Source organism: Hypanus sabinus, chromosome 2 (genome assembly GCF_030144855.1).
Source record: "Hypanus sabinus isolate sHypSab1 chromosome 2, sHypSab1.hap1, whole genome shotgun sequence".
Taxonomy (NCBI): Eukaryota; Metazoa; Chordata; class Chondrichthyes; order Myliobatiformes; family Dasyatidae; genus Hypanus; species Hypanus sabinus.
In genome coordinates, this window is record NC_082707.1 from 178,934,100 (window position 1) to 178,954,741 (window position 20,642).

At 44.9% G+C, this 20,642-nt stretch overlaps 1 protein-coding gene across 10 annotated transcripts in view; it reads right to left on the reverse strand.

Moving 5' to 3' along the window:
- ttll5 (tubulin tyrosine ligase-like family, member 5) overlaps positions 1 to 20,642 on the reverse strand; it is a 439,573-nt gene that overhangs the window by 109,009 nt on the left and 309,922 nt on the right. Inside the window, exon 30 of one of the 10 annotated variants that reach the window (XM_059960315.1) lies at positions 18,038 to 18,179. The exons of the other annotated variants lie outside the window; for them this stretch is intronic. Coding sequence (XP_059816298.1) covers positions 18,086 to 18,179 — 94 coding nt within the window. The 3' untranslated portion in view covers positions 18,038 to 18,085. Of the gene's footprint in view, positions 1 to 18,037; positions 18,180 to 20,642 lie in introns of those variants that run through there. 10 annotated transcript variants of the gene reach the window in all.

A 20,642-nucleotide genomic window follows, 5' to 3' on the forward strand; every position in this document is an offset into this window, starting at 1 on the left:
GAGAAAATGCCGAGTTCCCTCAACCTACTTTCATAAGGCATACTCCCCAATCCAGGCAACATCCTTGTAAATCTCCTCTGCACCTTTTCTATGGTTTCCACGTCCTTCCTGTAGTGAAGCGACCAGAATTCAGCACAGTACTCCAAGTGGGGTCTGACCAGGGTCCTATGCAACATCACCTCTCAGCTCTTAAACTCAATGCCATGATTGATGAAGGTCAATGCACCGTATGCCTTCTTAACCACAGAGTCAACCTGCATAGCAGCTTTGAGTGTCCTATGGACTCGGACCCCAAGATCCCTCTGATCCTCCACACTGCCAAGAGTTTTACCATTAATGCTATATTCTGCCATCAAATTTGACCTACCAAAATGAACCACCACACACATCTGGGTTGAACTCCATCTGCCACTTCTCAGTCCAATTTTGCTTCCTATCAATGTCCCTTTGTAACCTTCACACTATCCACAACACCTCCAACCTTTGTGTCATCAGCAAATGTACCAACCCATCTCTCCACTTCCTCATCCAGGACATATATAAAAATCGCAAAGAGTAGGGGTCCCACAACAGATCCCTGAGGCACACCACTGGTCAACGGCCTCCATGCAGAATATGACCTGTCGACAACCATTGTTTGCCTTCTGTGGGCAAGCCAGTTCTGGATCCACAAAGCAATGTCCCCTTGGATCCCATGCCTCCTTACTTTCTCAATAAGCCTTGCATAGGGTACTTTATCAAATGCCTTGCTGAAATCCATATACACTACATATACTGTTCTACCTTCATCAATGTGTTTAGTCACATCCTTAAAAAATCCAATCAGGCTCATCAGGCACAACCTGTGTTTGACAAAGCCATGCTGACTATTCCTAATCATGCCTCTCCAAATGTTCATAAATCCTGCCTCTCAGGATCTTCTCCATCAACATACCAACCACTGAAGTAAGATTCACTGGCCTATAATTTCCTGGGTTACCCTTACTCCCTTTCTTGAATAAGGGAACAACATCCACAACCCTCCAATCCTCTGGAAATTCTCCCGTCCTCATTGATGATGCAAAGATCATTGCCAGAGGTTCAGCAATCTCCTCCTTTGCTTCCCACAGTAGCCTGGGGTACTTCCCATCCGGTCCCGGTGACTTATCCAACTTGATGCTTTCCAAAAGCTCCAGCACATCCTTTTCCTTAATATTTACATGCTCAAGCTTTTCAGTCATCCCTACAATCACCAAGATCCTTTCCTGTAGTGAATACTGAAGCAAAGTACAGGCGGACCCTACTTTTCGAATGTTCGCTTTATGACAACTTGCTGTTACGAAAGACCTACATTAGTACCTGTTTTCGCTAACCAAAGAGGATTTTTGCTTTTACGAAAAAGACACCTGCTTTATAAGTGTGTTTACCCCGAGAAAGACTACCATGACTGTGAAGCCTTGTGCGGGTAGTTGTGTGCGTATGCGTGTACATGCGTAGGCGTGTACGTGCACATGCGTGTACATGCCAATTTTTTATCTCCAAACCGATTTTGGGTCGCTGTCTTCCCAATTTTGATAAGTGAAACTACACTGTACATATACAATATTTCTACTTTATATAGGCTGTATATTTATCATCTCATTCCTGCTTTTACTATATGTTCATGTTATTTTAGGTTTTATGAGTTATTTGGTTTGATTTAGTAGGTTATTTTTTGGGTCTGGGAATGCTCAGAAAGTTTTCCCATATAAATTAATGGTACTTGCTTCTTCGCTTTACAACATTTTGGCTTACAAATGGTTTCATAGGAACACTCTACCTTCAGATAGCGGGGGGAACCTGCATTCATTAAATTCCTCTGCTATTTCCTCCAGCTCCATACACACTATTCCACTGTCACACTTGACTTGTCCAATTCTCTCATGTCTTATCCTCTTGCTCTTCACATACTTGAAGAATTCTTTGGGGTTTTCCTTAATCCTATCTGCCAAGGCCTTCTCATGGCCCCTTTTGGCTCTCCTAATTTCATTCTTAAGCTTCTTCTTGCTAGACTTATAGTCTTCTAGATCTCTATCATTACCTAGTTTTTGAACCTTTCATAAGCTCTTCTTTTCTTCTTGAAAATATTTACACCAGCCTTTGTACACCACGGATCTTGTATCCTACCATCTTTTCCATGTCTCATTGGAACGTACCTACTCAGAACCCCACGCAAATATCCCCTGAACGTTTGCCACATATCTTACGAATGTTTCCCTGAGAACATCTGTTTCCAGTGCTTCCAAGTTCCTGCCTGATAGCCTCATATTTCCCCTTACTCCATTTAAATGTTTCCCTAACTTGTTTGTTACTATCCCTCTCTGATGCTATGGTAAAGGAGATAGAATTGTGGTCACTATCTCCAAATATCCAAACAACAATCCTGTTATTATTACATCTTTGCAGAATCTGTCTCCCTATTTGCTCCTCAATGTCCCTGTTACTATTAGCTGGTCTATAAAAAACACCCAGCAGAGTTATTGACCCTTTTCTATTCCTAACTTCCACCCGCAGAGACTCCATAGACAACCCCTCCATGACTTCCTCCTTTTCTGCAGCCGTGACACTATCTCTGATCAACAGTGCAACACCCCTACTTTTTTTTGCCTCCCTCCCCAACCTTTCTGGAACATCTAAAGCCTGGCACTCGAAGTAACCATTCCTGCCCCTACACCATCCAAGTCTCTGTCATGGCCACAACATCAGAGCTCCAAGTGCTGATCCACACTTTAAGCTCATCCACTTTATCAATAATACTCCTCACATTAGACACACCTCAAAGTATCAGTCTGAGTGTGTCCCTTCTCTATCACCTGTCTAACCTCCCTTTTGCACTGTCTCCAAGCTTTCTCTATTTGTGAGCCAACCTCCCTTTCCTCCGTCACTTCAGTTCAGTTCCCATGCCCCAGCAATTCTAGTGTAAATCTTTCCAACAGCCTTAGCAAACCTTCCTGCCAGGATATTGGTGGCCCTCAGATTCAAGTGCAACCCGTCCATTTTGTACAGGTCACACCTACCCCAGAAGAGGTCCCATTGATCTAGAAATCTGAATCCCTGCCCCCCTCCTCCAATCCCTCAGCCACACATTTATCCTCCACCTCATTCTATTCCTATATTCACAGTCACGTGGCACAAGCAGTAATCCCAAGATTACTACCTTTGAGGTCCTGCTTCTCAACTTCTTTCGTAACTCCCTGTAGTCTGTTTTCAGGACCTCCTCCCTCCTCCTACCTGTGTCATTGGTACCAATATGTACCACGATCTCTGGCTGTTCTCCTTCCCACTTCAAGATATTGTGGACACGATCAGAAACATCCTGGACCCTGGCACCTGGGAGGCAAACTACCATCCGCGTTTCTTTCCTGCATCCACAGAATCGCCTTTCTGACCCCTAACTACAGAGTCCCCAATCACGGCTGCCATTCTCTTCCTTTCCCTACTTTTCTGAGCCACAGGGCCAAACTCTGTGCCAGAAGCACGAACACTGTTGCATCCCCCAGGTGGGCCGTTCCCCTCCCCAACAGTACTCAAGCAGGAATACTTATTGTTAAGGGGGACAGCCACTGGAGCACTCTCTAGCACCTGCTTCTTGCCCTTTCCTCTCTTGACTGTTACCCACTTCTCTGTCTCCTATGGTCCCGGGGTGACTACCTGTCTATAGCTCCTCTCTATCACCTCCTCACTGTCCCTGACCAGACGAAGGTCACTGAGCTGCAGCTCCAGTTCCCTAACGCAGTCTCTAAGGAGTGATCACATGGGCAGAGCAATAAGCAACAGCATCTACACTCATCTAAAAGGTAGGAAGCAGAGGCTGGTAACTTGTGATGTGCTGCAGGACTCTTACTATTCATTATTTATATAAATGATTTTGCAAATGCACGAGACTTGATCAGTAGGTTTGCAGATGCTACAAAATTAGGTGGTGTTGTTGAGAGTAAGGAAGGTTATCGTAGGTTACAGGGGAATCCTAATCAGTTAGGAAAGTGGCCTGAGGAGTGGCAAACGGATTTCACTACAGTTAAATTTGAGGTAGTGCACTTCCTAACTGGAAGACCACAATCTGTGCAGATTGGTGATAACATATCCTCCTCTCTGACGATCAACACTGACTCACCTCAGGGGTGTGTGCTTCGCCAACTGCTCTACTCTCTGTATACAAATGACTTTGTGGCTAGGCATGGCTCAAATACCATCTATAAATTTGTTGACGATACAGCCATTGTTGGTAGAATCTCAGGTGGTGACGAGAGTGCGTACACGAGTGAGATATGCCAACTAGTTGAGTGGTTCTGCAGCAACAACCTGGCACTCAACATCAGTAAGACCAATGAGCTGATTGTGGACTTAAGGAAGGGTAAGACGAAGGAACACATACCAATCCTCATAGAGGGATCAGAAGTGGAGAGAGTGAGCAGTTTCAAGTTCCTGGGTGTCAATATCTCTGAGGATCTAACCTGGTCCCAACATATCGATGTAGTTATAAAGAAGGCAAAACAGCGGCTATACTTTATTAGGAATTTGAAGAGATTTAGCATGCCAACAAATACACTCATGAACTTCTACAGTTGTACTGTGGAGAGCATTCTGACAGGCTGCATCACTATCTGGTATGAAGGGGCTACTGCACAGGACCAAAAGAAGCTGCAGAAGGTTGTAAATCTAGTCAGCTCCATCCTGGGTATTAGCCTACAAAGTACCCAGGACATCTTCAGGGAGTGGTGTCTCAGAAAGGCAGCATCCATTATTAAAGACCTCCAGCACCGAGGGCATGCCCTTTTCTCACTGTTATCATCAGGTAGGAGGTACAGAAGCCTGAATGCACACACTCAGCGATTCAGGAACAGCTTCTTCCCCTCTGCCATCTGATTCCTAAATGGACATCAAATCTTTGGACACTACCTCACTTTTTTAATATACAGTATTTCTGTTTTTGCATTTTTTAATCTATTCAAAATGTGTATACTGTAATTGATTTACTTGTTTATTTATTATTATTATTTTATTTATTACTCTTTTTTCCCTGCTAGATTATTAATTGCATTGAACTACTGCTGCTAAGATAACAAATTTCACTTCACATGCCGGTGATAATAAACCTGATTCTGATTCTAGAAGTCAATCCAGCGCAGCACTTGTACTATGAATGGTATGGTACTTAGCAAGCTGTAATGGAACAGTGGGTCCTAGGAGTAAAAGTGCATATTTCATTTAAGAGTGACTTTGTACATAGGCAGGGTGGTGAAAAAAAACATTTCACACACTGGCCTTCATCAGTCAGGGCACAGAGTATAAGTGATGGAAGACATAGGAGCTTGAAAGCCCAGACGACCAAACTCAAGAACAGCTTCTCCCCCACTGCCTGCAGACTTCTGAACCAGTCACTTCTGTCAATGGTGCTGCCTCATTCTCATACTCTGGCTTCTCCCTCCCTTGGTTACTCTGCTATTGTCACTTTGGAATTGTTTTCTTGTTCTACTACAGATTGCATTACAATCTTTGCACCAGTCTGCTGTTTTTTTTAATGTTTTTGCTGCATTTATTATTACCAGATGCACTGTTTACTCTGCGAGCTTTATGAGAACAGGAAATTTCATTGCACCCTAGTGTAACTGATGATAAACTAATCTAATGCTCAAATGATTTGGAAAATAAAGAAGTCTCCTGCTATACAGACCACACGTACAATGCCTTGAAGAAATGACTGCCTCGTAGGGCAATGTGAACAACTTTAATCACCCCCCACACCAACTCCCCCCCCCCACCAAGCTGAAAAGAGACAATTGGCCACAGTCCTAGAACTATCATCTTCCTGACCATTGAGGACATCTTCAACAGGCAGTGCCTCAAGAATGCAGCATACATCATGAGGGACCCTCACCAAGTAGGACACGTCCTCTTCTCACTGCTACCATGAAGGAGGTGGTACAGGGGGCTGAAGACACACAGTCAACATTTTAGGATCAGCTTCCACCCCTCCACCATCAGCTTTCTGAATAGACCATGAACCAATCTCAGTTTTTGCATTACATGTTTATTCTTTTATATTTCTTTTAGTAATTTATAGCATTGTTTAATGTATTCCACTGCACTCCTGCTGCAAAGCAACACAATTTATGATAGATTCTGGGAAGAATAAACCTGATTCTGATTCTGATCCACAGGGAAGTATGGACTCAACCAGCATAGGCAGCACTTGCTTCAACAACTAGTCCTCTACAGTCAAGAGCCTGCCAGGAAACACTACTCCCACACGAGGGGTGGACTAACCCTACTGAGCTATCAGAATCCATCTCCTTTACACAATTGATAGGTGTGTTAGTGGTGGTAACAGAGTGGGTCTATGGGAGCCGAGGAGTATGAATAATGTAGAGGACGTTGTTGAACTTGGAAGGAACAAACATTCTTTCTGGATGTTGGCAATAACCTGAGTCCAGACTTATAACCAGACTACCCCCTCCCCTTTTAACATCTATTTATATCCAAGGGAGCCTCTGAGCTATTAGGATCTAATATTTTTGTATACAGCCCCTGCAGCACCCTGTCTGTCTTTCTCTAATTTTTGCCTGACTTCATAGCAAGGCAGAAGTCACTGAGATTAGGGGAAGCTTTTGATCTGGTGGTATTTTTGCACAGTAACCTAACTCCTGCTGTTATTTGCCAGAGGTGGGACGTGTTGGTAGGCAGTGCACGACTGATCAGTCAACCCAGATGGCAGTCTATCCTCTAACACAAAAATCCCGGTATCAGGAACCAAGGGTACCTCTTCCCTTCTTTATTCAAAAAAGTAGGATAAGATACAAGAGGTCATGGGTTAAGACCATCAGACATGGGAGCAGAATTAAAAGTAAAAAGTAAAATTGGATAGGTATATGGACAGGAAAGGAATGGAGGGTTATGGGCTGAGTGCAAGTCGGTAGGACTAGGTGACAGTAAGCATTCGGCATAGACTAGAAGGACCAAGATGGCCTGTTTTCCTGCTGTAATTGTTATATGGTTATTGAGTCTACCCCACCATTTGCTTATCCATTTTCCTCAACCCCATTCTCCTGCCTTCTCGCCATAACCTTTCACACCCTGACTTATCAAGAATCTATCAATCTCCACTTTAAATATACCCAATCACTTGGCTTCCACAGCCACCTGTAGCAATGAATTCCCCAGAATCACCATGCTCTGGCTAAAGAAATTCCACCTCATCTCCATTCTAAATGGATGGCCCCCTGTTCTGAGTTTGTGTCCTCGGGTGCTAGACTCACTCACTATAGGGAATATCCTCTCCACATCCACTGTATCTAGGCCTTTCACCATTCCGTAGGGTTCAATGAGATCTCCCCTCATTCTTCTAAATTCCATAGGGCCAAACCCATCAAACACTTCTCATTTGATAAGCTTTTCATTCCAGGAATCAGTTTCATGAAACTCCTTTAAACCCCCTCCTACATTAGCACATCCTTTCTTAGATAAAGATAAAATACTCCAAGTGAGACCTCACCAGTGCTTTATAAAACCTCAACATCCATCCTTGGTTTTATATTCTAGTCCTCTCGAAATGAATGCTAACATTGCATTTTCCTTCCTCACCACTGACTCAACCCACAAGTTAACCTTTCGGCAATTCTTCACGAGAACTCCTAAGTTCCTTTTCACCTCAGATTTTTAAATTTTTTTCCCCCATTTAGAAAATTGTCTTTGCTTTTATTCCTTCTACCAAAGTGCATGACCAGACACTCTTGACACTGTATTGCATCTGCCACTTCTTTGTCCAATCTCTTAATCTATCTAAATCTAAGGGTTAAGGGTGAAAGGTTTAAGGGGGAACGTCTTCACTTTGAGGATGGTGAAACTGTAGAATGAGCTGCCAGTAGAAATGGTGGATGAGGTTTTGATTTCAACATTTAAGAGAAATTTGGATATATACATGGATGGGAGGAGCATGGAGGGCTATAGTCCTGTTACAGGTCAATTAGATTTAGTAGCATAATAGTTCAGCATGTACTAGACGGGCTGAACAGCCCATTTCTGTGCTTTAGTATTCTATGAATTTATTACTCTTTATGAATTACAGAACCTCCTACCCAAGGGCAACTCTTAGCTTCTGTGTGCAGAACTAATTCTTAATGGGTGACAGTGAAGTTCGGTGTTAATGTTGATGAAGCATCACTGGCTGGTAATATTAACTCAGGTTCTCTCCACACACTGCTTTTACTTCAGACTGAAACATCTTTAAATAACATTGCACTTTCATGGGAATTTACACCTGATTTGGAGACCAGTGATCCTCATTGTCAATCCTCAAGGACGGGAGGCCCTGTGGATAAGGGCTGATGGAACCCCCCACGGGTTGGTGAGTCCTGAGGTCAAAGTCCGTGTGAGTTCAGAGGATGAGGCCTGGAGGTCAAAGTCCCATGGTCAGCAAGTCCTGAGGTCAATACTTCGAGTTAGGCAGGCAAAGTCCATAATTTCTTCAGTCCAAGTCCTGAATATATCCAGTGAAAGAGGATCCACATCCTTTAGGTGAAGAAAATTCCAACATTTCATAATTGAACCTCAGACTGAGGCTTAGCCTCTGGATCAAAGGGTCAGCATCCTAGCGGTGAGTCTTGAGTTTTATACACCCTATTTTAAAGTAATTGAGGTAGAGTACTGTAGCTGGCACAACATACAACCTCCCTGGCCCACCAGGTTCCAGGCTGTCCACCAAGGACAACTTCTATATCACTGAAACACACACAACTGCTGGATGAACTCAGTCGGTCAGGCAGCATCTATGTGGATGAATAACCATTCAACATTTAGGATCAAGATCCTTCATCAGGACTGGAAAGGAAGGGAGGGGGCAGAAGTCAGAAGCAAAAATTGTTAAGAGGAGAAGAAGTACAAGCTGGCAGGTGAGACCAGGTGAGGGGAGAGGTGAGTGGGTGTGGGAGGGAGGATGAAGTGAGAAGCTGGGAAGTAATATGTGGAAAAGGTAAAGGGCTGAAGAAGTAGGAGAGGAGATTGTACCAAGGGAAGGAGGAACATGCCAGAGAGAGGTGATGGACACATGAGGAGAAGGGGTGAGAGGTGAATCAGAATGGAGAATGGAAAAAGAGTGAAGGTGGACGAAGGATCAGTTACCAGAAGTTTGAGAAATTAATATTCATGCCCTTAGGTTGGAGGCTACCCAGACAAAATATAAGGTGTTACTCCTCCAACCTGACAGTGACTTCATCGTGGCAATAGTGGAGTCCACGGACCGACATGTTGAAATGGGAATTGGAATTAGAATTAAAATTAGTGGCCACTGGGAAAATCTGCCTTCTGTGGCATACAGTTCCATCTCACTGTTAAGACTCTTCAAAAGACCCCCAATACAACAAAATGGACTCTTGACCTCACAATCTTGCACTTAGTGGTTTTCTTGCATTGCACTTTCTCTGCAGCTTTACACTTTTATTCTGCACTGTAACTGTTTGATCTTGTTCTACCTCAGTTCACTGTGTAATGATTTGATCTGAATGAACACTATGCAAAGGCAAGCTTTACACTGTATCTAGGTACGGTACATGTGACAATAATAAACCAATATCAGTGCAATGAAGGAACTCAGCAGGCCGAGCAGCATCTATTCCTTGGGGGGGGGGGGGGGAGGTGGTGGTGAAGGAATTGTTGATATTTTAGGTTGAAACCCTGCATCAGGAAGTTTGCTATGGATTTCAGCACCTGCAGTCTTATGTCTCCGCTGAAGATAGCTTGCTGCCAAGTCAGCTTTCAATAATCATTGCTGATGACATGACTGGTAACAACATCACTTTCATCAAAAGGTCAGAGATTAAGAATGAACAAGCTCTGGGTGTTGACAATGCTGGTCTGCTCCATGTTTCCCAGGAACATTTTCACAATCAATTTTGATCAAATTATTCCTAGACTTTAATCCTCTCAGTTGCAGTCATTCTTAGGTTCTCACAGCTATTCAGTACAGAAACAGGCTCTTCGGCCTGCAATATCCACATTAACCTTTCTGCCCATCTATACCACTCCTGACTGCCTGCATCAGAACCGTATCCTTGCCTTGCCTATTTGAATGTTCCAGCTAACTTTGTCTGAATCAGAAGTTCAAACATGGTAAAACTGTTCTAATTTGCACATTTTCAGTTTCATAATTACATCTTGATTTCCGCTAATGTACACATGGCAGGTAGATGTGGCATCAGAAGCAGTGATGTTGTGATTGTCTGGAAATGTTGAGGAGGCTTGACCCAAACGCAGAGCAGTGGAATCAATTTATTCCATCTCGAAGCAGTGAAGATGATTGAAGCACCAAGGTGAATACGGACAGGGTCAGGGATGGCTCCCAAAGGAGATGGTCAGCAGCCGGATCGGTGGTCGCTCCTTATGGAAGGACTGAGATTGTGCGGCTCATCCTCTCATATGCAGATGGAAAGACTTTATCCATATTCTGAGATATATGTGATGATTGAACTGTTCTTTTTGATTGGTTTCCTTCAGTTTTTTGGTGTTTTCTTTCTTGTGGATGATTGGGGCGTTAATTTTTTGTGTGTAGGGCACTGTTGAGGGTTTGGTGCTACTGTCACAGTTCTTTTCTGCAAGTGAGGGGGATTGGGGATTGTTATTGTGGCTGTTTTTGCTGCAGGGGAGGGGGATTTGGGGGTCTGCATGTTTTGTGTTTGTTTTCTTTCATCAATGCCCATGGTTTTTCTATACTGTACTCACTGGCTATCTGGAGTAGACAAATATCAGAGTTGTATTCTACATGCATACTTTGACAATAAAATGAGCCTTTGAACCTTTAATAATAAACTTCAATATAATAAGTTACGAAGGGTCACAAAACAAGAGAGAACAGGTCATTCACATGACAAGGTAACTGAAGGCTAGAAGCAACAGGTTGAGGCTGGCTGGATCAATGAGTGAACAAGGATTGTGGATGAGAGTCAGCTTTAAATAGGCTGCTTTTGATGAGACATACAGACAGACATACTTTATTGATCCCGGGGGAAATTGAGTTTCGTTACAGTTGCACCAACCAACATTAGTGTAGAGATATAGCAAAATAAAACCATTAATAATAATAATAATAATAAGTAAATTATGACAAGTGGAAATAAGTCCAGGACCAGCCTATTGGCTCAGGGTGTCTGACCCTCCAAGGGAGGAGTTGTAAAGTTTGATGGCAACAGGCAGGAATGACTTCCTATGATGCTCAGTGTTGCATCTCGGTGGAATGAGTCGCTGGCTGAATCAGTACATTATGGAGTGGAATGGAGACATTGTCCAAGATGGCATGCAACTTGACAGCATCCTCTTTTCTGACACCACCGTCAGAGAGTCCAGTTCCACCCCCACAACATCACTGGCCTTACGAATGAGTTTGTTGATTCTGTTGGTGTCTGCTACCCTCAGCCTGCTGCCCCAGCTCACAACAGCAAACATGATAGCACTGGCCACCACAGACTCGTAGAACATCCTCAGCATCGTCCGGCAGATGTTAATGGACCTCAGTCTCCTCAGGAAGTAGAGACGGCCCTGACCCTTCTTGTAGACAACCTCAGTGTTCTTTGACCAGTCTAGTTTATTGTCAATTTGTATCCCCAGGTATTTGTAATCCTCCACCATGTCCACACTGACCCTTTGGATGGAAACAGGGGTCACCAGTGCCTTAGCCCTCCTCAGGTCCACCACCAGCTCCTTAGTCTTTTTCACATTAAGCTGCAGATGATTCTGCTCACACCATGTGACAAAGTTTCCCACCATAGCCCTGTACTCAGCCTCATCTCCCTTGCTGATGCATCCAACTATGGCAGAGTCATCAGAAAACTTCTGAAGATGGCAAGACTCTGTGCAATAGTTGAAGTCCAAGGTGTAAATGGTGAAGAGAAAGGGAGACAGGACAGTCCCCTGTGGAGCCCCAGTGCTGCTGACCACTCTGTCTGACACACAGTGTTGCAAGCGCACGTACTGTGGTCTGCCAGTCAGGTAATCAATAATCCATAACATCAGGGAAGCATCACTGTCAGCTCCTCACCCAGCAGAGCAGGTCAGATGGTGTTGAATGCACTGGAGAAGTCAAAAAGCATGACCCTCACAGTGCTCACCGGCTTGTCCAGGTGGGTGTAGACACGGTTCAGCAGGTAGACGATGGCATCCTCAACTCCTAGTCGGGGCTGGTAGGTGAACTGGAGGGGGTCTAAGTGTGGCCTAACCATAGGCTGGAGCTGCTCTAGAACAAGTCTGTCCAGGGTCTTCATGATGTGGGAGGTCAATGCCACCAGCCTGTAGTCATTGGAGCCACTGGGGTGTGGCGTCTTCGGTACAGGAACAAGGCAGGACGTCTTCCACAGCACAGGAACCCTCTGGAGACTCAGGCTCAGGTTGAAGACATGGTGAAGTACTCCACATAGCTGGGGGGCACAGGCTTTGAGCACCATGGGGCTGACACGATCCAGGCCTACAGCCTTGCTTGGGTGGAGACATTTCAGCTGTCTTCTCACCTGTTCAGCTGTGAAGCCCAACGTGGAGGTTCCAGGTGGGGGAGTGGTGTAGTCATGAGAGCAGGGTGGGGGGCTGTGAGGAAAGGTAGGAGGGGAGAGTAGAGTATGTGTTGGTTGGGTGCCGACAACAGATGAATCATGCGGGGTATGGGCAGGGGCCACAGTGTCAAATCTGTTGAAGAACAGGTTAAGTTCATTGGCCCTGTCCACACTGCCTTCAGCTCCTCTGTTGCTAGTTTGCCGGAACCCAGTGATGGTCCTCATCCCACTCCAGACCTCTCTCATGTTGTTCTGCTGGAGTTTCCACTCAAGCTTCCTCCTACTCCAGTCTTTAGAGTGGGAAGTGACTCCTATAGCTGGGTGAAAACTGGGAGGTGCCTGTCTGTACAGATCTGACATGACCCTCCTTCCTCTGGCTGGCATCCAATGGCCCAGGATGATATGGACGGGTCTGGTGGAACTCCTTGAAGAGCGATGGATACAAAATAAATTTGGACGGCACCCAAGACTTCTTCTCGGAGATGTATCCTTTCCAGTCCACCAAGAACTGCAAAATTGTCCAAGGCAGCGTGAATCCATCGACTGGCTAACTGTGTAGTCTGGACCATCTTCCATCATCCTAGGTTCCTTGGTGCAGGTTGAGTGGTCCATGGACAACAGGCTTGAGGTAGGACATGTGGAAGGTATGTATGATCCTGAGGGATGGTACCAGCTAGAAGCGGTAAGTGTTCAAATTGAAACAATGAGCTGAAGGGGCCAATGGACTGGGGCAAGAGCACTGGGTAGTTGGTACACAGAGGCAGACCTTGGGTAGACAGAGTCAGTCCCCAGGCTGGAGTAGTCTGCCTGGGTGCCACCAGTGGTTGGCCTGGCTGCAGTAGACACAGTTAGCAGTTACGGTGGCCCTCCATACCTTCTTCCAAGCTTACAGGCAGTGGTGAACCAGGGCCCGGGCAGATGGGACCTCCATCTTGAGCTCCTCATCAAGGAATAATGGGAGTTGGTAGCCAAGAAGCACTTCAAAGGGTGACATACCTGTGGCAGAGGAGATGTTTATATTGTGGGGCAGCTTGGCCCAGAGCAGATACTTCTTCCTTGTGGAAGGGTTAGAGGTGGCGAAGCATCCTATAAACTTCTCCACTTGCTGTTTGTCTCCTTCTGATTGCCCTGGTCAGTGGATTATAGCCAAAGGACAAACTCATTGAGGTATGGAGGAGGGAACAGATGGCTTGCCAGGAGACAAATTGTGGGCCTGGTCCAACATAATGTCCCGAGGGTAACCATAGAGGTAAACTACATGTTGGAGAACCAAGTCCGCTATCTCAGTGGCTAACAGAAGTTTGGGAGGGCAATGAAATGGGTCACCTTGGAGAACAAATCTGCCACTATCATAACAAGAGAAAATCTGCAGATACTGGAAATCCAAGATTACATCCTCCTTTTTCAAAGAAAGAGGTTCCCTTCCTCTACCACAAATGCTGCCCTCAACTGCATCTCTTTCATTTCATGCATATCTGCTCTCACCCCATCCTCCCACCACCCTACCAGGGATAGGGTTCCTCTTGACCACACCTACCACCCTACTAGCCTCCACGTCCAGCACATTGTTCTTTGGAATTTTCGTCATTTCCAACAGGATCCCATCACCAAGCCAATCTTTCCCTCTTCCCAACTTCTTGCTTTCTGCAGGGATTGCTCCCTACGCTACTCCCTTGTCCATTCATCCTTCCCCACTAATCTCCCTCCTTGAAGAGGAACAAGTACTACACCTACTCTTACACCTCTTCCCTCAACACCCATTCAGGGCCCCAAACAGTCCTTCCAGGTGAGGCAACACTTCACTACGAGTCTGTTGAGATCATATACTGTGTCCAGTGCTCCCAGCGTGCCCTCCTGTTTATCGGTTATACCTGACATAGAGTAGGAGACTACTTCACCGAGCACCTACACTCCATCTGCCAGAGTGGCCACCAATTTTAATTCCACTTCCCGTTCCCAATCCAATATGTCAATTCATGGCCTCCCCTACTGTCACAATGAAACACTCTCCAGTCGGAAGGAACAACACCTTAAATAACCAGATGGCATGAATATCAATTTCTTGAACTTCTAGTAGTGCCCCCTTCATCATTCACCACCCCCTTTTCCCTCTCTCACCTTATCTCTTTGCCTGCCCATCACCTCCCTCTGGTGCTCCTCTTCCCCCCTTTTCTTTCCCCCTTTCCACAGCCTTCTGTCCTCTGCTATTAGATTCCCTCTTCTCCAGCCCTGTATGTCTTTCACCAATCAAGTTCCCTGTTCTTTACTTCAACCCCTCCCCCTCCCGTTTTCACCAATCACCTTGTGTTTCTCCCTCCCCTCCTCCCACCTTTTAAATCTACTCATCTTCTTTTATTGCCAGTCCTGCTAAAGGGTCACAGTCTGAAATGTCGACTAAACTCTTTTTCATAGATGCTGCCTAGTTTGCTGAGTTCCACGATCACTGTGGCACCATCAGAAAATGGCAAACACATGATGATTCTATGGCGATATGGGACCATGGGCATCGAGGGACCAGCAGGAGCCCAGAGGGCTGCTGGCTAAAGGAATTGGACTGGGCACATTGAACACAAGCAGCGATGAACATCTGCAATCATAGTGGGCCATCTGAGCAGACATCACAGAAAATCCAGAGCCTGCCAGCGCCTGGATGGCTGGAGAGGGGTGGGAAGTGGGCCCAATAATGTGCCTCAGAGTGCATAGCTCTTCATGTGGTTGTCAAGTGTGTTGGCCAGAGCAGGCTCTTGCTAGTAGGGCCTGGCAGATCTACTTCTCATGGTCTCAGATAATCAGAGTGAGGAACTGGGAGGATGGAATGAAGGGTAAAGAGTCAATCTCCATTTCAGCTGGGTCAAACTGCTGTGACAGGATGTCTGCCTTAGTGTACTTGGAGCTGAGTTGGTAGGAAATGGAAAAGATTAATTGCTCAAAGTGGAGGTCCCAGCAAGCCTGACATAGGTTGAATTGGTCAGTCTGTTGAATGTATATTAGGATCTGGTAGCCAGTCCAGATCAGGAATGATTTGGTATTCCCTAACAACCAATGCTTCCATTCCTCCAAGGGCCATTTGATGGTGAGTAGCTCCCTCTCTCCTACTTCATAATAGCATTATGTGAAGCTGAACTTCTGGTCCTCGCTTGGAGAAGATGGCCCAGGCACCACTTCAGATGCGTCCTCCTCTACCACAAAAGTTCCAGAGGGGTTCGGATGGTGGAGAATGAGAGCAAGTGTAAAGTATCTCTTGAACTCCTCGAAAGTGTGGTCTGCAGTAGCAGACCAGGTTATCCATTAGGTAGGTAATTTGATAGGGGAGGTGAGGAGTGGTGATTCGGCTGTTTGGCTGCAGTTTCTGATGAAACAGTGCTAGAGATTGGAGAAGCCCAAGAAGCGCTGTAGCTGCTTGAGGGAGCGTAATCGGTGCCTTTCAACAGTGATGTGCACTTTCTCTGAGTGCATGGTTATGTAGTGGGGTGAAAGGATGTAACCCAGGAAGGAAATAACTGAAGTGTGGAACTGGCATTTTTCTAACTTGCAGTAGAGTTGGTTTTCAAGGAGACAATGAAGGACTAAATAGACATGACAGATGTGATCTTGGGGCACCTTAGATGAGAATATTTTAGGGGTAGCCAAACACGTACCTGTGTAGCATGTCACAGAGGATCTCATTAATGAAAGTGGCTGGACTGTTGGAAAATCTAAACAGCAGCACCAAGTATTCCTAGTGGCCAATGAATGTAATGAACGCTGTCTTTCACTCATCCCCTGGTGGATGTGGATCAGATTGTACAGTATGCTCTCTGTAGATCCAGCTTGGTGAAGAGCTGTGCTCCGGGGAGTGTTTCGAATATGCTAGCCATCAAGGGAAGAGGGTAGTGGTTTTTAATGGTGATTTTACAACAGGAATGAAGACTCCCATCTTTTTTTGACAAAGAAGAACCCTGCACCAGCGGGGATTTGGATGGTAGAATGAAGCCATGTTGCAGCACTTCGGCGATGTAGTCATTCATTGCTTGGGTCTCAGGAGGGGAGAAGGATAACAGATGACCTCAGGGAAGGGTGGTTCCCAGAAGTTGATGATGCAACTGTGTGATCTGTGAAGTGGCAGGATGCTGGCTTCCCTTTTAGCTAAGTCATGGTGCTCTGGTGGGAATTTGGTGAAATCAAGGGTTTCCTTTATTTCCATTGATTTACAGGGTGAAGTCAGCTGAGGGTGCAGGGACTCCAACAGCAGTGAACCAGGTGACCAAGCAAATGAGGGTCATGAATGGAGAGCTGGGATAACCCAAGATGAGAGGAGTGTTGGGTGAGTCGATCAGGAGAAGACTGATGGACACACAATGCTCTCTGATACTTAAGTGCACAGACCTTTTCCTAACCACTGAAGTCAGGCCAACTGGCCTATAATTTCCTTTCTTCTGCCTCCCTCCCTTCTTAAAGCTTGGAGTGACACTTGTAATTTTCCAGTTTTATGGAAACGTTCCAGAATCTAGTGATTCTTGAAAGATCATTTCTAATGCCTCCATAATCTCTTCAGCTACCTTTTTCAGAATTCCAGGGCGTAGTCTAGCTGGACAAGGTGATATATCTACCTTCAGACCTTTCAGCTTCCCAAGCACCTTCTCCTTAGTGATTGAAACTACACTCTCTACTGTACCCTGCCACTCTCAAGTCTGGCATACTGCTAGTGTCTTCCACAGTGAAGCCTGACACAAAGTACTTATTAAGTTCATCTGCCATTTCTTTGTCCTGCATTACTACCTCTCCAGTGTTGTTTTCCAGTGGTCCAATATCTATTCTCACCTCTCTTTAACTCTTTATATATCTGGGGAAAAAACACCTCCAAGAGGACCACAGCCTTGTTGCGGTTTGAAGGCTTGCGTGCTTCCATAAGCCAGAGGGCTACAGTATATTGGCTGGAGTCAGGGCACTATGCTTTGGCTGTTTGTAGGGTCACCCGTGCCAAACAGTAGAGGCCAGACTATGAGTGGTCCGCCAGTCCACCAGGTTCACAGTTTCAGCTCAGCACTAACAACCCTGACTAGTGTGGTGAACTATGTGCCTGTCTGGACACGCCCCCTGCTGACTGCTCCTGTGGCTCCTCCCACAGGCCCCTGTATAAAGGCGATCTGAGGACTGACGCTCGGCCTCAGTCTCCAGGACATAGTATGATGGACACTCACTCCTGGTTCCTTCTTCCAGTCAATAAAAGCCGATATCTCGCCTTACGTCTCAGTGTGAGTTATTGATGGTGCATCAACTAGTAAAACAAAATTGTTTGTTTTGAGAAATGAAACAAAAAATGAAGAATCCTTCTATATCTGAGTGCGACGGTATTCCTGAGTCTTTTAGATTAGATTAGATTAGATTCAATTTTATTGTCATTGTGCCGAGTACAGATACAAAGCCAATGAAATGCAATTAGCATCTAACAATAAGTGCAAAAGAATAGTATTATTTACAAAATAACAACGAATAAAAAGTGCTACAGCACACAAATATAAAAGTACTGAAACAGTCCAATATAGGTGCAAATCTCCTTAGAGCTGTGACATGAGGTTCAGCAGGGTCACAGCCTCAGTGAAGAAGCTCTTCCTGTGCCTGCTGGTGCGGGAGTAAAGGCTCCTGTAGTGCCTACCGGATGGGAGGAGAGTAAAAAGTCCATGATTAGTGTGAGATGCATCCTTGATAATGCTTTTCGCCCTGCTCAGGCAGCATTTATAGTAGATGTTCTCAATGGTGGACAATCCGCTGGACAGCTTTCACCACCCGCTGGAGTGCTTTGCGGTCTGATATGGGACAATTGGCATACTGCACTGAGATGCAGTCAGTGAGTATGCTCTCAATGGTACAGCGGTAAAAGTTTGTCAGTATCCTGGGACAGAGGTGAGCTTTCTTGATGCTCCGCAGGAAATACAGGCGCTGTTGCACCTTTTTGATCAGAATGGAGGAGTTCAGGGACCAGGTGAGATCATTGGAAATGTGCACACCAAGGAATTTGAAGCTTGATACATGCTTCATTACAGCTCTGTTGATGTAGATGGAGACATGAGTGTGGCTTCTAGCATGCCTGAAGTCCACAATAATCTCCTTGGTCTTCTGGGTGTTAAGAGCCAGGTTGTTATCAGCACACCACACGGTCAGGTACTGGACCTCATCCCTGTAGGCTGTCTTGTCGTCCCGTCTGATCAGACCAACCATCATGGTGTCGTCTGCAAACTTGATTATGGAGTTAGAACCGTGTACAGGAGATTGACAGGAGTGAAGACAGAGAGGAAGCTACTGAAACAATGAAGGTAGCTATGAACGCTGCCAGAGATGGAGAACCTTCATTGCTGCCCTAAACACCACTGGTGTAATGGGCAGGAGGATATCTGCAAAAGCTTTTGATATCCTCTTTGACATTTTTTGGATAGTTTATCTTTTCTCTCCTTATGTTTTTTTTTCTCGTTGCCTTCTGTTGGATTTTTATAGCTTCCCAATCCTCTAATATCCCATTAATTTTTGCTATACCTCCATCAGGCTGCTATTTATTTGATTACTGCTCAGCATTCAACATAATCATACCCAAATACTAATCACCAAAACCTGGGTGCTGTACCCGGATCCTCGACTTCATCAGGAGACCGTGGTCTCTACAGATTGGAAATAATATCTCCACCCTGCTGACAATTAACACTGGTGCATCTCAAGGATATGTGCTTAGACCACTGCTCTACCCTCTCTACAGCAATTGTGTGGCTAGGCACAGCTGAAACGCCATTTATAAATTTGACAATGACACAACCATTTTTGACAGAATTTCAAATGGTGATTAGGAGGCATACAGGAGTGAGATAGATCAGCTGGTTGAATGGTGTCACAGAAATAACCTTGCATTCAACATTAGTAAGTCTAAGGAATTGATTGTGGACTTCAGGAATGGGAAATCAAGGGAATACACACCAGTCCTCTTTGAAGTGGAAAACGTGAGCACTTTCAAGTTGCTGGGTATCAACAGCTCTGAGGATCTATTCTGAAACCACTACATTCTGGAGGCACAACAGTGACTATATTTCATTAGGAATTTGAAGAGAATTGGTACGTCACCAAAGACACTTGCAAGTTTCTATAAATGTACCGTGGACAGCATTTTAACTGGTTGTATAACCATCTGGTATGGAGGGGCCATTGCATGGGATGGTCAAAAGCTACAGAAAGTTGTAAACAGCCAGCTCCATCATGGGCACTAGCCATCCCAGCATCCAGGACACCTTCAAAAGGCAATGATTCAAAAAATGGGCATACAGCATTAAGGATCACCATCACTAAGGACATACCCTCTTCTCATTGCTACCATCAAAGAGGAGATACTGGAATCTGAATACGTACACACAACATTTCAAGAATAACTTCTTCCCCTCCGTATTCTTCTTTTTTCATATATAGTTCTTATTGTAACTTAGTATTTCTTATCATGTATTGCAATGCACTGCTGCAGCAAAACAATAAATTTCACGATACATGCCAGTGACATTAAAGCTGATTCTGATTCTATATTATATGCCCTCACTTTTATTTTTAAGCTGTTTTTGACTTCACGTCACCCACAGTTGCCTCATTCTCTCTATAGAATACTTCATCTTTGGAATGTATTCATCTGTGCCTTCCGAATTGTCCTCAGAAACTCCAGCTATTGCTATTCAGAAGTCATCTCTGCTAGTATCACTTTGGCCAGCTCCTCTCTCATGCCTCCCTTTACTACACTGAAATACTTATACATTTGATTTTATCTTCTCCCTCTCTAACTACAGGGTAAATTCTGTCATATTAATGTTCTATGTTCTATGCTTATTCTCTCCAAAGTTCCTGTAACTTAACCTCTCTAACCAAATCCAGTTCATTACACAACACCCAGTCCAAAATAGCCTTTCCCCTAGTGGGTTCAACCACAAGCTGCTCTAAAATGTCATCTCATAGGCATTGTACAAATTCACTCCCTTGGGATATAGCATCAACTTGATATTCCTAATCTACCTGAATAATGAAATGCCGAATGATTATCATACCATTGTCCTTTTGGCATGCCTTTTCTATTTCCTGTTGAAATTTATACCC